This window comes from Agelaius phoeniceus, chromosome Z, assembly GCF_051311805.1.
Source record: "Agelaius phoeniceus isolate bAgePho1 chromosome Z, bAgePho1.hap1, whole genome shotgun sequence".
In the NCBI taxonomy this organism is placed as follows: domain Eukaryota; kingdom Metazoa; phylum Chordata; class Aves; order Passeriformes; family Icteridae; genus Agelaius; species Agelaius phoeniceus.
Window position 1 is genome coordinate 46848799 of NC_135303.1, and position 15919 is coordinate 46864717.

At 42.9% G+C, this 15919-nt stretch overlaps 1 protein-coding gene and 1 pseudogene across 2 annotated transcripts in view; both read right to left on the bottom strand.

The window, feature by feature from the left end:
- Positions 1-2685, bottom strand: part of DGKQ (diacylglycerol kinase theta) — an 89237-nt gene extending 86552 nt beyond the window's left edge. Inside the window, exon 1 of one of the 2 annotated variants that reach the window (XR_013180180.1) lies at positions 1872-2685. Coding sequence is in view for 1 of the 2 variants with exons in the window: in XM_054652814.2 (XP_054508789.2) it covers positions 1872-2085 (214 nt within the window). In the remaining variant the exon portion in view is untranslated. The remainder of the gene's footprint in view (positions 1-1871) is intronic. The other variant, XM_054652814.2, reaches the window with a different exon arrangement.
- Positions 2686-13253: 10568 nt separating this feature from the next.
- On the bottom strand, positions 13254-14563 carry LOC129133189 (Golgi to ER traffic protein 4 homolog pseudogene; annotated as a pseudogene).
- Between the last annotated feature and the right edge of the window lie 1356 nt (positions 14564-15919).

The window sequence follows — 15919 nt, forward strand, 5'->3', positions numbered from 1 at the left end:
GTTCGAAAGACAAACATGACTCTAAGCATAGCTGGTTGAAAACAGATGAAAGGACAAAAAACAAACAAAAAAACCAAGCAAACAAAAAAACCCCAATTCTTATTCTTCACCCAGTGGAGACTGCTGTGCCAGGTGCCATTACAGGGTTTTCCTGCACACTCTGAGCAGAGAACGTTAGAGCTAATGGAAACTGAGAGTATTTCCCCTCTCTTGTATTACCCCTCACAGAGGTGACTTACTTTGGGTGCAGTTTTCAGATGTAGTTTTAAAAGAGATATTTTAACCATGCAGCTTGGAAGTGCCCCATCAGCACATGGTCATTAGAAAGTGGTGCTAAAGATGCTTATCCAGAATTCAGCTGGAAAAGCCAAAGGGGAAGAAAAGTTCCAGAACACCAACTGCAGTGGAAAACTAGGAAAAAATCCTAAATTAAACTTGCAGGAATACACTACCTTTAAGTATGTTTTATGTGAGTGCATAAAAAAAAAAAGTGAGACATTCTCGTCCTTTCACATTTTGCAAGCATTAGCTGTTAGCATTACCAAAACTATTCAGATCTTTAACTGACAAACTGGCACCTGAATGCCCAGTTTTATGACTCAAAAAATTTGTCATTTTTTAAGTCAGTGATAGAAGAGAACACAGAAGACTGGCTTTGTGCATTTTCACAATAAAAGAAATTATCATGTGAGCTCGGAGCTTTGTTGTTTATTAGGATAAGCAATGACCTTATGCTACACAGACAGAATAATATTTCTCTCAGAAAACTTTTAAGCAAATTAAAAAACCATCCTTGCAAGACTTGCTTTGCACCACACAGGAACATGACTTCCACCCAACTTAATCCAGCACTCTCTTTACCCCTGGCAATGACAAAAGGCAGGAGCTATTTCAAGAACTGCAGGGTACTTGTTCTACACCTACAGCCTTGTTTGACACCCACCCAAACAATGAGGCTCTTGTACAACCTGACTCTTTGGACCTGGCCTGGGAGCTGCAACCCAAGCCAGCTGGACTGCAAATGCTCATGAAGACATCATGTTTTGTGCTGTTTTGTTTGGGTTTTTTGTTGTTGGTACTGGTGTGTTTGTTTTCCTTTAAAGAGGGACACAGAGATCCACTCTTTTTGCTATGACACCACTGGATTTTGCTGCATCAGAACAAGTCATAATTTTTATCTGTTCCAAGAACCTCGGCTGCCGTGTAGTCCAGCAGGGAAACCTAGCAATTCCTTCTCCCCTTCCTGGCGTCAGCCAAGGTTTAAAAGGTTCAAACTCCACACAGGTCTCAGATTCCCCATGGGATCAGGCATTTCAGCAGGTAAGAGTGCCCCCGAGATGGACTCACCGTGAGCTTGCTGGGTGCATGGCGGCTCACAGTGTGTCTGCCCCAGGATGGGCTGGGACACTGCTGGATCACCGCACACACCGGTGTCACCACACACGAGTGAGCAGTGACACATCTCCTGTTTTACGATATTTTTGTTAGGAATTATTATTATTATTATTAGTTACTCCTATAATTTAAAATAGGAACAGAAATTTCAGCACGACTCTAGTTTTCAGACTTGATTTTTGCAATTTACGACTGTTATTATTAGGCTATTACTAGAATGTTGATTACTACCTTTAGACACTTCTTTTTGTGATGGAATGCACTGTTTTTATTAATGAATTTCAGTATTGCGTTTTAGTACTATGGTTTTGCACTGGATTTTAAAATTAGATTTTAGTACTATAGTTTGTTGATACTAATTATGAATAGAGTTTTTATCAGCAGTGGGTTTAGGCAATTTTTCCTCCCCCCCACCTCGTCCCGGTCGCGTCCCCGGCAGGTCCCGCACGCCCGCCGCCGCCCCGGCAGCCCCTTACCCTCGCACTGGTATCCGGCCAGCCCCCAGATGAAGTCGGTGCAGTAGTGGCAGAAGGTGGGCTTGGTCAGGGTCACCCTGCGGAACGCGTGGCCCGGCGGGCTGCTGCCCCCCGCCGCGGCGCGGCCCCGGCCGCCCAGCACCGGGCTGGAGGCCGGGCTGCCGCCGCCGCTACCACCGCCGCTGCCGCGCAGCGAGCGCGCCCCGTCCGCCATTCCTGCCGGGCACACACTCCGCGCGCTCCGCGCCGGCCGCCGCTCGCCCGCCCGCGCTTCCGCCCCGGGGCGGTGGCGGGGGCGGGCGGGGGCGGCGCCGCGGCAGCGCCGGCGGGCGGTGCGCGCTGCCCCCTGCCGCCCGCGCCCTCAGCGCCGCGCCCGGCCCGTCCTCCGACTGCTCCCGGGGCGGCCCGGCCTGTCTTCCAACACCTCTCTGGGCAGCCCGGCCCGGCCTGTCCTCCAACAGCTCCCGGGGCAGCCCGGCCTGTCCTCCAACACCTCTCTGGGCAGCCCGGCCCGGCCCGTCCTCCCTCCGACTGCTCCCGGGGCAGCCCGGCCCGGCCTCTGGCCGCGCGTTCTGTGGAGAAACTCCGCCTAGCGTCCGTCCTAAATCTCCCTTGGCGCAGCTAGAGAATAGGTTCTCTCTGCTGTCTCTAGCTGCCTCGGAGAAGAGGCCGATCCCCACCTAGCCACACGCTCCTCTCAGGGAGTTGTAGAGATTGATTTGATAATGTCACCCCTGAGCCTCCTTTTCTCCGGCTGAGCAGCCACAGCTCCCTCGGCCGCTCCTTGGAAGACTTGTTCTCCAGCCCCTTTGCCATCTTCATTGCCCTTCATTGCCATCTTCATTGCCCTTCATTGGACTCAGAGGTAAGACATCCAGTGTTTTGCCACGACATTAATCTGGAAGGTTTTGCTATCTTTTCGTCATACCATTTTAGAGAACACAAAGCTCCACCTCAGGAAGATTTGTGATGATGCATTGGCAGAAGAAAATGATTTGCCACAGGTTTTGCCTTCTACACTCAACATCTCTGACTTCATGAGAAAAGATAAAGGGTTCTGCCAAGTCTCCCTCCTCCATAACACAGGGCTTTTTTTGTCCTTTGTTCAGTTAACCTTCTTGTTGCTAGTTTGGAAAATGTTTACAGACCTGCACATTTCTATGATGCTGGTCTCTGGAATGCCTCTGTTTCTGTGACTTATTATGTTGGGTAACTTATTATGGATGGAGTAGGGTGGGACAAGAAAGGAGGCTATCACTTTGGATTTTGTGTATCTCAACTTGTCTTGATCTCAGCTTTGTGTTGGGAATCTCCACTCAGCTGTTCAAAACAGCATCCAGGTACCTCCATTAAGCAATGAGAGACAACAAAGGGTAATTAAAATTTTTGTTCCTGGTTCTGATTTATCTGTATTTTGGTGAAGTGTAATAAGCTGGTGTAATAAACCTCTTCTGTAATAAATCCTTGTCCTGTAGACCAACAGTAAAGTTCTAAAATTTGTTAGCATCTTCTAGTTTCTACTGCTCTTACTGTGTGTCTCCTTCCTGTGTTGTGAATATGAAAGTAGTTATGATCAGAAGGATGTGACCTTCTCAAGGAGAAACAGTATAAATAATTAAGAGACCAAAGAAAGTGTAATACGACTTTTTATGGTGGGAGAAAGAGTGAGTAGTTGCATAGATAAGCTTTCAAATACTTCTAATTGCTTCTACAAACCTGATTTAGAAAACATCTAAGATACCACAGAGGCTGTACAAAGTCTTAGATACACAGGAGGAAAGGGAAGAGGGAAGCAGTGTGAAACCCCTGTGTTTGAAGATGTGTGTCTGCTGAATGCAATGAATCAGCCAAAGCACATAATGATAGGTCCTATCTTCCACAAACTCAGCCTTGCTTCAGTCTTCTTAGAAATCATAATACAAGGCCTTTTGGAACACATTTCTGGGCTGATGGGGAAAAAGACAGAGGAATGGCCAATATTGGATTTGACAATGGTCAATGATGCCCAACCTACTTGATTGCTTTCCATGGCAAATGTGTAAATCTATGTAGGAGGTGACACTAGTGCATCCTTGACTTCAGCAAGGTTTATGACTTGTCTCCCACAATATTCTTGTATCCATAGTGGAATGTTATGGTTCTGCATGGGTGGACAAGGAGATAGGTAAAAAACAGGTTGGATGGTTGAACTCAGAAGGTAGGAATTGATGGGTCATACTTGAACTCTGCCTGGAGGCCCATAATGGGAGGAGTGTTACAGTGGTCTCTCCTGCGCCCTGGGCATTCAGCATGTTTATCAAGACCATGAGAAGGTGACAGAGAGCAGTATTGTCAAGGGATGTCAAGCTCACACATGACACCAAGCTGAGGGAGCAGACATTACACGGCCATCTACAGGGACCTGAACAGACATAAGAAATTAATCCCATCATAAAATCAAAGGGTTGGTTTGGGGTGAAAGGAACCTTAAAGATCATCTAACTCTTCTGCTGTGTGCAGGAACACCTTTCATTAGGCCAATTTGCTCAAAGACCCATTCAGCCTGACCATGAACACTGCCAGGGCTGGGGCATCCCCAGCATCTCTGGGTGACTTTTTCGAGTGCCTCATTACCCTCACAGAATATAATTGTTTTTGTAATATCCGAACTAAACTTACTCTCTTTCAGTTTGAAGTAATTTCCTCCTTCTGCCAATACACACCCTTATTTATTCTTAAAGTCTCTAGAGCTCTCTTGTAAGCTCCTCTCTGGTACTGGAAGTCTACATTTAGGTGCCTTCTCTTCTCCAGGCTGGAAAATCCCAATTCTCTCTGCCTTTCCTTGTGGGAGAGATGCTCCATCCCTCTCATCATCTTGGTGCCCCTCCTCTGGACTCACTCCAACATGTCCATGTCCTCCCTGTGCTGGGGCCCCACAGCTGGATGCAGGGTTCCAGGTGGGCTCTCAGCAGAGCAGAGCAGAGGGGCAGAATCCCCTCCCTCCCCTGCTGCCCACGCTGCTTTGGATGCAGCCCAGGACATGTTTGGCTCTCTGGGCTGGGAGTGCCCATGGCTGGGTCATGTCCAGCCTCTCACCCACCAGCACCCCAAGTCCTTCTCATAGGGCTGCTCTCCATCTGCTCATCCCCAGCCTGTCCCCTGATACTGGGGTAGTCCTGACCCAGGTGCAGCACCTTGAACTTGGCCTTGTTGGTCCTCATGACATTTCCATGGGCCCACTTCTTGAGCTTGTACAGGTGCTTCTGCTTGGTATCCTGTCTTTCAGGAATGTCAGCCTCAGCATTTGGCCTGGCGTCACCTGCAAATTTGATGAGGGTGCACTTAATCTATGAAATAACAATGGTCCCAATACAGACCCTGAGGGATACCACTGGTTACTGATTACTGATGTCCATTGGAACTCTGAGCTGTTGAGGTATGAGAGGGAACTCATACCCTCTGGATACCACCGATTTCCTATCCATGTAACAGTTCACCCATCAAATCCATCTCTCTCCATTTTAGAGGGAAGGATGTTGTGGGGAACCATGTCAAAGTCCTGATAAATGACATCTGCTGCCCTTCCCTTGTCCACAAGTGGAGTCACTCCATCACAGAAGGCCTGCAGGCTGGTCAGGCAGGACTTGCCCTTGGTAAAGCCATGCTGGCTGTCTCAAATCACTTCCCTGTCCTCCATGTGCCTTAGCACAGCTTCCAGCAGGATCTGTTCCATGATCTTCCCAGGCACAGAGGTGATGCTCACAGGTCAGCTGTTCCAGGGGTCCTCCTTTCTACCCTTTTTAAAGATGGGTACAATGTTTTCCCTTATCCAGTCACCTGGGATTTCACCTGACAGCCACAACTTTTCAAATGTCATGGAGAGGGGTTTGGCTACTACAGCTGGTTGCCTCAGGACTCTAGGATGCATCTCCTTGGCTTCCGTAGACTTTTAAGTTCTTCAGGTGGTCATGAACCTGATTTTTACTTAGAGTGGGAGAGACTTTGCTCCCACAGTCCCCATCTTGCTGTTTGTCCACTCAGGAGATGTGGGAAAGGGGTTACCACTGAAAACTGCGGCGAAAGAAATTGTTGAGTACCTCAGCTTTCCTCTCAATCATTGTTACCATCATTGTCTGTCAGGGGACACACCTTCTCTGACCTCCAAATGAGCAGACAGCAGGGTAGCACTGCAGAAAAGGTCCTGGGTGTCTTGGTTGTCAATGAGTCAGCTGCGCACACTGGCAGCAACCAGGATCAACAGTATCCTGTGCTGTCCAGGAACACAGCTAGTCTGAGAAAGGGACTATTACTATCTCCCAAGCACTACAATATTAGACTATTGCATTCAGTTTTGACCTCCATAAAGGAAGAGCATGACAAACTGCTGGAGCAAGTTCAGTGGAGAACCATGAGGGTGGCTACGGGTTGGTGCACTTATCCTGTGCAGAGAAGGCTGAGGGAGCAGGACTCTGCCTGAAGAACAGACAGTTACCAGGAGATCTCCTAGCACCCTAGTACTACTGACACAGAGGTTTTATGAGGAAGGATCAAGGTTCTTTACAGGCGTGCGCACTGTAAGGACAAGAGACAAATGGCACAACTTCAAACTAGGTGTTCAGGCTGGATTTGAGGAGAAACCTCTTTACCCTAAAGGCAGTCAAGCAGAGGGGCAGGTTAAGTTGCATTGACCTGTCTTGCCTTTTTTTTTTCAACCTAGCCTGCCCTCTTTAAATGTGTTTCTTTTGTATTGATCTAATAGTTCTTCCCCTCTTAAGAGTCAGAGGCCCAAGATTTGGAAAGCTGAAACTCATGTGAACATGTCTTTCCTACAATCTGGGGAACTACCTTATAATCGTATCAGAATTTGACTGTTTCAAAAGTCTGAGGAAATAATCAATTAATCTTTTAATAAAAAGGTGAAAATGCATTCAATTAACAAATAATTACGTACACTACTGAATCACTTATCCAGGCAGGTAGTTACAAGGTTTCTTTGATAGAAGACTGGAGAATGATAGTTTTTGTAGTTTAGATATAAAGTAAGTGTGCAATTGTGGCTATTTTTTAACAACTGACTCTCCAGATAAATAATTATAAGTTGTAACACAGGGGAAAGAACTAAACTTTTTGTGCTTTAATTTCTCATCTTATCTCTGAGCAATCTGTATAACCTGTCAAAACAACCTAAACCATCCAAGGGCTGTCATCAGCTAAGTCTGCCAAAACATCTGCTGCCAGCAGCCATGGAGTATGGCAGCAGTGGAAGGCTAGCCACCCATTTCACGTGTGTAGCATACCTGCTGCCCCAGACAGTAGAAAAAAAGTGAGGTAAAGAATTATTACTGGAGCTGTCACATTCACAAATGTGATAACTTATTAGAAGTGGTTTTTTCCTCATGCAGGAGTTGTTGCTTGACAGGCTGGTAGCTGAAAGATGAAACAAACAGGATAAAACTACCATTTCTTAAGTATACCTTTATATTTTTTTAAATAAAGAAGTGCCTCAAGACAAAAACAAATCAAATTCTTTGAACATCCATTGTCTTTGTTTTGACAAGAGTAGTAAAACAAGATTAGGAAAAAAAATGTAAGGCCTCTGAAAGAAAATTTACTTCTTTTTACATCCTGATAAACATTTTGTGGCACTTTGGATTCTATAACTTCATTAAACTCAAGTTATGCAACTCCTGGGCAGGAAGTACAGAAAAATTGTCATTTTTACAAGTTTCTTGGCTTGGTAGAGGTGTTTCTGGTAAATGGAGCAAACTTTGAACCTTGGATCTTCTGAGCCTTTTGTAACCTTCTTGTACTCTTTATGTCTAGGGAGAAAACATACTGTGACAGATAGAAAGCCTTTGCTACAACTGAGAAGTGAAAGTTCTGGTACATCATCCCAAATTTATGTACAGGATTAAATAAGTTTGATGTAGTGTCAATATCACATCATGTTTTTATCCTTTAAGGAACACAGTTCATTATACCAGAGCTCTCTTGTCACTCAGAATGATGAAATTCAGTCACTCAATTCTTTCATGAAGCAATTTATTTGTAAGCAAGCTTCAAAAAACCTGAAAATAAGTAACCATGTCAGGTCCAGGTGAGATCCAGAGGATTTTATAAGACTGTATAAATATGAAAGTCGTGGATGAAAAGCAGATGGAGCTGTGCTGTTTTTTAGTGGTCTGTCCTGGCCTTCCCATTTCCTTGTTTCTCAGAGAGCTATGAACAATTTCATCCATCCACTGACATGATAGGAGTGGGAGTCATTAGCTTCCCAAATGCTGGAGAAGCTTGCTATGTTTCTGTTTCTATAAAATGTGTTCTTTGTGTGTTGGTGAATTGTGGAAGGGTGAAATCCAGTGGTACCTATCCCATAGAGCCATAAGCAAAAGTGTTTCTGAAATCTTCTGCATTGTTGACTTCTGTTTTCTGAATTCCCTTCATTACTGCAAGTAATTGGAAGAGAGGAATGACACAAACCATATGTGGAGGTTGAAAAGGAAAGTTTAAAATAAATTGTGGCTTCAAAGAACCAAAGCTTTGAATGTGCCCTCCTGTTGGCAACCAGCAGGGAAGAAGAGCCACAAGGGGGTTGGTTTTATTGGTTTAAACCAGCACATCAATATTTGGAAACTGAGGGATAATGCTTCTTTTTGCACATGAAAGGAAGTGGCTCATGAAGTATCATCTTCCTAGGCAAGAGAGGTTTCAGATTTGCAGTTTTTTCACCTCTTCAAGTTGGTGATATCTGAATTAAAGGTAAATCCTGATGTTCATTTAAATAGGATACCTTTCTTTTTTTTCCCAAAATCTCACAGCTGAAGAGACAATAAAAGTATTAGATCAGGTTTATGCACTCTTTGTCTTGAAATGGAAAATAAAAGAGAAATTCAATTTCTTATACCTACACTACAAAAAAAAAAAAAAAAAAAAAAAAAGAGAGAGAAAAAAGGGTTAGTACCTAGCACATAATTAGTTTGGTTTTGGGTTTTGTTTTTTTTTTTTTTCTTCATAATAGCTCTACAGTTACTTCCTTTCTGAAAGAAAGTCTTTAAAAAAACTGTTCTAATCACACTAGAAATAAATCAAGTGCTGACTTGTTAGTTAAAAGCACCAACAACCCCTGAATAAGAGAAGCAAAAGCCCTGCTATGGAAAGCCAGCAAAGTTCTTGATCAGTTCCAAGTTATAAGATATGGTATGTCTTTCAACTTTTTATTTGATTGCCAGATTAACTATACCTTTTCAAATAAGGGTTATAATAAGGGACACATTAGACTGCATAATCTAAACAAAATTACGTATTAATGTTTATATATCAAATATATGCATACTTTTCACATAGGTACAGAGATTTAGAAGAAAATCCTTCAGTACAAATTCATCCATCTGTTGTGGGGGAAAAAACCCCTATGGAAATCCCATCAAGAAAACCATCTTTATTTCACCAAAATCATTATAGTCAGCAGTAATAAGTATTTAATGAAAACATAGATGCATTTATCAGAAGCAGACATAACTGTAGAACTCATACTTTATTTTAGCATTTAGACTCCTTACTATCTCAGGAGTTTCCCTAGTTCTGCTAACAAAACTAAGACTTAGTAAATAATAAACCATATGAGAGCTGAAAGTAAAGAAAACTGTGTAACAACATAGCAAAGTCAAAAGGTTGAAATTTAAGGCCCAGACAGCTAGCAAATATGACAATATGACAGGCAAGTTATTTGTGCTTCAAATACACTGATTTTAATATTTAATAGCTTATTTCCAGCTCTTAAGTTTTAGAATAACTTCCTGACAGAGTACATAAAGGATTTGCTCAGAGTTAATGAATCACTTCTCTGGGAGATATACACCAACCAATCAACCAAAAAACAGCTAAGGTTTGACTTATTTTTTTATTGTAAAGGATTACCAGTTTAACTTCTTTAGTCATGTTTTGTCTCTGGACCTAGGGAACATGAAAGCAATTCTTATGAATAGAGAACCTTAATGCATTCTGACATGCAAAATATGCAGAACCCCCACATATGGAATAACAGATTGCTCTTAAGGTTAATAAGAGTTGTGCACTCTGAAAAGAAAACGTCCAAGTCTTGTCGTTAAAACCACATTGCAATTTCTGATTCTACACTCTAATAATGTATCAGAAACCCAGTATATAAAACACCTTTTTTAATGTATGTGTATATGATATATTTATAATATAAATATATCATAATATATTTATAATATATATTATAAATATATAAAAATATCTATTTATATAAATTATATAAATATATTAAGAATATATAATATTATATATAATATATATTATAAATTATATATATAATATATATAATATATTTTATATATAATATATAATATATAAATACATATATACAATAAATATATTTTATATATTATATATATTATATATAATATATAATATATATTATATATAATATTTTATATATAATATATATAATATATATTATAAATATAAATATAAATATAAATAAATAAATATATATATATATATATATATATATATATATATATATATATATATATACACAATAAATATATTTATAATGTAAATATTTATAAATATATTTATTTCTATGCCTGACAGTACCTGTTGGTGTACGGGAGAGATCTACTCCCAGCAAAAATTGTAAAAGAAATACCATTTATGCTAGACTCCAGAGTGATATGTTCATGCATGAGATCCTCCTTTGGCTGTGTCACTGGTGCCCACATGGATGACAGGAGGTTGTGATCTGCAGGCTTGACAAAAGCACCCCAGATCAAAGGCCCTGACAAGCAGCAAACCTTCTGAGACAGAGAGGTCAGCAAAAGTAAAGTCTCCAGCCACCATGACTTGCTCTGTCCTTGTGAGGGGCTCATATGTCTCCCAACCAAGCTTGTTTCTGTTTATTTGTTCTCAGATTATTGCACATGAGTGCCTTCAGTTCATACTTGCATGACCAGAAAGAGTCATTCTCCTGTTGCCAGGAGTTATAAGCTCCCAACATTTCCACCTTGGGAGTCTCAACTTTCCCACCTTGCTAGTCCAAATCTACTACAGAGTCCAGCCTTGCCTTTTAGCTGTCCCACCTCTTAAGCAGCTATTGAAGATAAATTCTTAAAATAAGACATCACTGTGGAGTTAAAGGGGTTTGTTGATGATAAAATAATTATAAAATTATAATTTAACAATTATTGAGTGATAATTAAATAGTAATGTAATTAAACAACTACAGCCCACTGCTGTACAGGAGACCACAATGGCCTCAAGGGTGGGGCTACAGATGTCTATAATGTAAGGTGGTTGATTTGTAGTTAACCTGCCTTGGTGCAGGAGTACAGCCACAGCAGTTTTAGTTTTGGCTAGTCCTGCTCAGGATGATTCTGTTAGGCCCTGATAAGTTGTGGTGTAGACTCCTTGGTTCCTGAGAAGTCAATGGCCTGGCACAGTTCTCTGGGTGTGCACAGCAGAGCTGACTGGCAGTGATGCCTGAATCAAAGTGCTGTTCACTCAGCCAGAGTCCTGCACCTATCATTGCTGCAGAGGGCTCCAGCACTCACCTCTGCACAGGCACCTCCTTGGAGGGATCCTGTTGCCTTCCTGCTCATCCTCCCTGGTGCTATGTGGTCTGCAGCCTTCTCCCATAGCTTCTGCACCAGGCAGCTCTGTACCTCAGCCCTGCACCTCAGCCAGACCTCAACCTCCTCAGTATCACCCTGGGAAGAGGCACCTGGCACTGCATATAACCTTACACCTGCAGGGCCCCCCATGTTCTCTTGGAGCAGCATCTGGGCTGGTGCTAAGGGGCATGCTATCGTGCTGGCTCCAGCACAGTCTTCAGCAGTTCTTCTGTGCACCTTTGGTGTCCTCTGTAATGGGAGTGCTGTGCTAAAGCCAGCTGCCCCTCACCAGTGGATCACTGCTCTCCTCTGGTACAGCTGAACAGAAGTAAACACTCCCTGATCAGGAAAGCACTGACTTGGAAATGCTATGTTCCACAATAAGGAAAACAGAAAGAGAGGCAGCAGTGTATTTCTATCTGTAAAAAATAAACTGGTCTGTTATGTGCCAAGTCCCCATTTGCTATCCCTGGTTACCACTACACTTCCTTCTTCTGTTCTCTAACAGTTTGTAACTAAAATGGGTTCCGTTGAGTGCAGTCCATGGTTGATTAATGGAAAGATAATTAATGAGTAAGCTGCTGCAAGCACTGGTTTTGTAGGTGTTTATTTCATTGAATAATGTGGAATAGGAGAGGACTCTGTAGCTCAGAACAGGGGCAACCTTATGGTTAGACCCAAGTTTGGTATTAAAGCAGTTCCCCACATTCTCCCAGCAGGACTGTTGTCTTGCTTCTTCACCTTGTTAGACAGATGAAACTTCACAATGTGTAACTTAGTTCAAGATCTCAGAAAGAATGTGAGTTTTCCAACCTATGCTGCAAGTAAAACAATTAAAAACTTGCTTGTGTTCTCTGTGACATAACTGAACAAGACCAACTGGCAGTCATTGATAGAAATTTTCAAGGTGTGCAGGGCAGCCAATAGCTTGGGCAACAGTGTGACATTCCAGAGGATCAGCTAGGGAAGGAAAAGGGGCAATGACCCTTATTATTGCAGAACTGATGTCTTTAAATTCCCCATGGGCCAAAAGAAATGAGCATCCAACTTAAAAATGGGCCCACCACTGCATCTGCGTATTCCAATATGGGAACAGGCAGCAGCACCTCCAGCACCAAAGCTGTGATGGGCCTGGAAAGAAGCTGAAAGCTCATCCCAAATCCAAGGAGTCACCTGTAGAAGAAGGAATTATAAGTGACCTCACCCCCAATAAGTCACAGTTGTACTAATTAAATAGCCTTGCCCTTAATGGGTCGCAGCTGTGACTAATAAAGGTAAGTGTGATAAAAGGTGTAGGTTGGCTGATCAGGGAGATCCTTCCTCTTTGAGGAAGAGGACCTTAAGGAGGAAGAAGAGCCTTGAGGAAGAGGAGCATGCAGTCTGAAGGGTGTGTATGTTACTCATGGCACTGGAAGCAAGTTCTTGTATCAATGTCTCTTGGATGTGCATCTCAAATTATGCTGCTCGGCTTGTCTCAGAGTACTTTTGGCACCAGCATTGCAAATCAATTATTCAATTGCTTTCCCTGCCTTTCAAGATCTTCCTTGGAAGAGGGCAGAAGGCAAGGAGGCTTTCTCAGAACAGAGATGGTATTGGGTAGGCCGTGAAGAACAAGCCCCATGTTTATGCTTTATTGAAAGACCGTGCAAAAGGAAATAACACATCAGAAACTGTTCAATCAGTCCGAGCAACTGCTCTGATTGGTTTGTTTGGTTACTCTTTGTTGGCTTCCTTATTTTTTTTCTTTTTCTTTTCCCCCATAAATAATATAGACTGACAGTATAAGCATTCCAGCAATCATTTCTAAAAGACCAGAAGAGCCCTTCTTTTAGAAGCCAAGAAACAGGATTCAAATTCCAAAAGTCCAAAATTCTTTGGAGTCATCGAATCATCAGATTTACACAGCAGCCAATGACAACAACATTCAGTCAAGCTCAACAGGACTGCTGTCTTCCTGACCATCTTCTGTGTCATTACCTTCCCCAGTTCCCATCAGACTGTTTAAAAGACTTCCTAGCAACCCCCCCCAGGATGAGGTCTGCTCGGGTGGAACTCTGAAGAAAAGCTGTCCTATTCTATCTAGATACTCATTATACAGGGGGTCTTTTTTCAGCGAAGTTTTGTGATACTGTTCACACAATACTGTTCGTACTGTTAGTTTTCCTCCATGAGCTGCCAACAACAGAAACCAGATGACGTTTAGCAGTGATTGCACAAAGGGTGGGCCCTTCTCTATGGAAGGATGTTTCTGTGTGTATGTTGTAAAAACAACTGGTGTGCTGGTCTTATTTTTCAAGCAGAGAAATTGTAGTATTGCCTGAACTCCACTGTGGTATCTGTGGGACAAGGAGTATTCCACCAGCATGTTTGCACAGCCCTGACCATCTGTTGAGTGCAAGTGATACTGAGATTCACTACAGTTTTGCTCTCTCCACACGATAATAGCTAGTAACTGGTGTAGTTTTGGGTGTCCAAGTATTCCTGATTCCCCACTGGACTATTTTAGTGCTCTGGATATGAAAGCCACTCTTTCACAAGAATTTGGATCCATTAAACTAAACAATTTAGCTAAGTTTTCTAAAAGGTCTTCTGCTACTTTTGCATCTGACTTCTCCAAAGACTCCAAAACCAGCATCAGTGATCAGCAGCACTGTTTTGCTGGTTATGACTGAAGAATAGTAAGCCCCTGAATACATTAGTTGTCTTCCTTCTGCATGTTTTCCTTGTGACATATACTTGAAGAAGAGCGCCCGGTATATCTGGCGATGGCCTGACGTGATCAATGTGATAGCAACAAGACATGATAAGAAGGAAGGCAGAGATAAGGCAGCCTGAGAGTTGCCCAGGATAAGACAGCCAGGAGCTATGGAGGAACATGGCTTTTGAGTCATAGGAAGGAACATGGCCTGGAGTTGCAGGGAGACAGTGGCCAAAAAAGAGCTGTGAGAAATGAGAAATAGCATAACTGGGAGAAGAGCTGCAGAAATCTGGGTTTTGATTGTAAAAAGAGGAAGGGCTGCAGTCCAGCAGGGTCCTGGGGCAGCGCCATGTTCCCCTGGCTCCTGCTGGGTGCACGGATGCCCGGCCCACTGGCAAGCACCCTGCTGGACCTGGCTCTTTCACTGCTCCAACCCAAGGGCACGGCAGGGTGGTATGGCGAAAGCAGCCAGCAGCAACACGGGAGCGGCAACAGAGCTCCCAGAGACAGAATCATCAATATGGTGACCCACCGAGAGCTGTGAGACACCAAGTTGACTACGGAGAGATAAACCAGCTCAAGAACCAGAAACAGAGCAGTTTTATATGCTAGTAAAACATAGGTATTTTATTTAAATATTTGTATAATTGTTAATCCTAAGCAGAATATGTAAATATGTCTATTTAAACATGTTTTTTTAATTAAAAGAAAAGGGGGAAATATAGGTGACCTTGCCCCTGATAAGTTCCAGTAGTTCTAAATACCAAAGAAGAACAACCTTGCCCTTAATGGGTTGCAGCTGTGACTAATAAAGATAAGTGTGATAAAAGGGGTGGGTTGGCCAGTCAGGGAGAGCCTTGAGGAAGAAGACCTTGAGCAGGTAGAGGAGCCCTGAGGAATAATGAACAATCCAGAGAGACAAAGAAGAACAAAACAAGAAAGAGAGTTGCTGCTGAAAAAGATCTGCTGTGAGGTCAGTCTGGGTCTGATGGAGTTAAGAGACTGGCTTGCAGTCATAGTTGAGCTAGGTGAAAGTCTGTGGTCAGAGGCAGCAAGGAAATACTTGGAGTCATTTTCCAGCAGGAAATAGCCAGCAGTCAGAGTCTGCCAGAGAAACCAACAGTAGAAGCTTGCTGTAGTCACAGTCAGGATGGCTAAGCTCTAAAGAGAAGAATAAACTGGGACCCTTTTCACTTTGTTAAATGAGAGTCTGTGTCTTGGCTCATTTCTACCAGTAACAAGAGGTCTGCTGCAACAGATTGCCACCACAGACCACTGACACAATGGAAATCTAAGCACTGGAGTGTTGAAGTGCATTAGGAATAAAAAAGGTGAATGAGATTTCACTGGTGGAAATGAAGCACTGAGGGCCTGGTAACACTTCATAGGAGATCCCATTGGATAGCTTTCTCTTGGAACAATTGCAGCTTTTCATTAAGGTCTCTGGTAAATGAGGCAGTTTGTTCACTGGAGAGATTACCAATAGAGGTACTATTTGCACATAGAGTAGTAGAGGATTTCCCACTCTCATGGCATCTAGATGTTGTGCTTAGAAACAGGGTAAAAAAGCCCATCAACCTCTGTGTTCTTTGCTATGTTATCCCCTTCTTCTGTGTTTGTGTGCAAAGAATTGAACTACTTGCAAATGGGTGAAAAGGACAACTTTTGTGAGATGTAATTTGGCTTTGTGCTCTCACTTGCTCTAGTGGTCAGGGTAAATCTGTCACGATGCATTT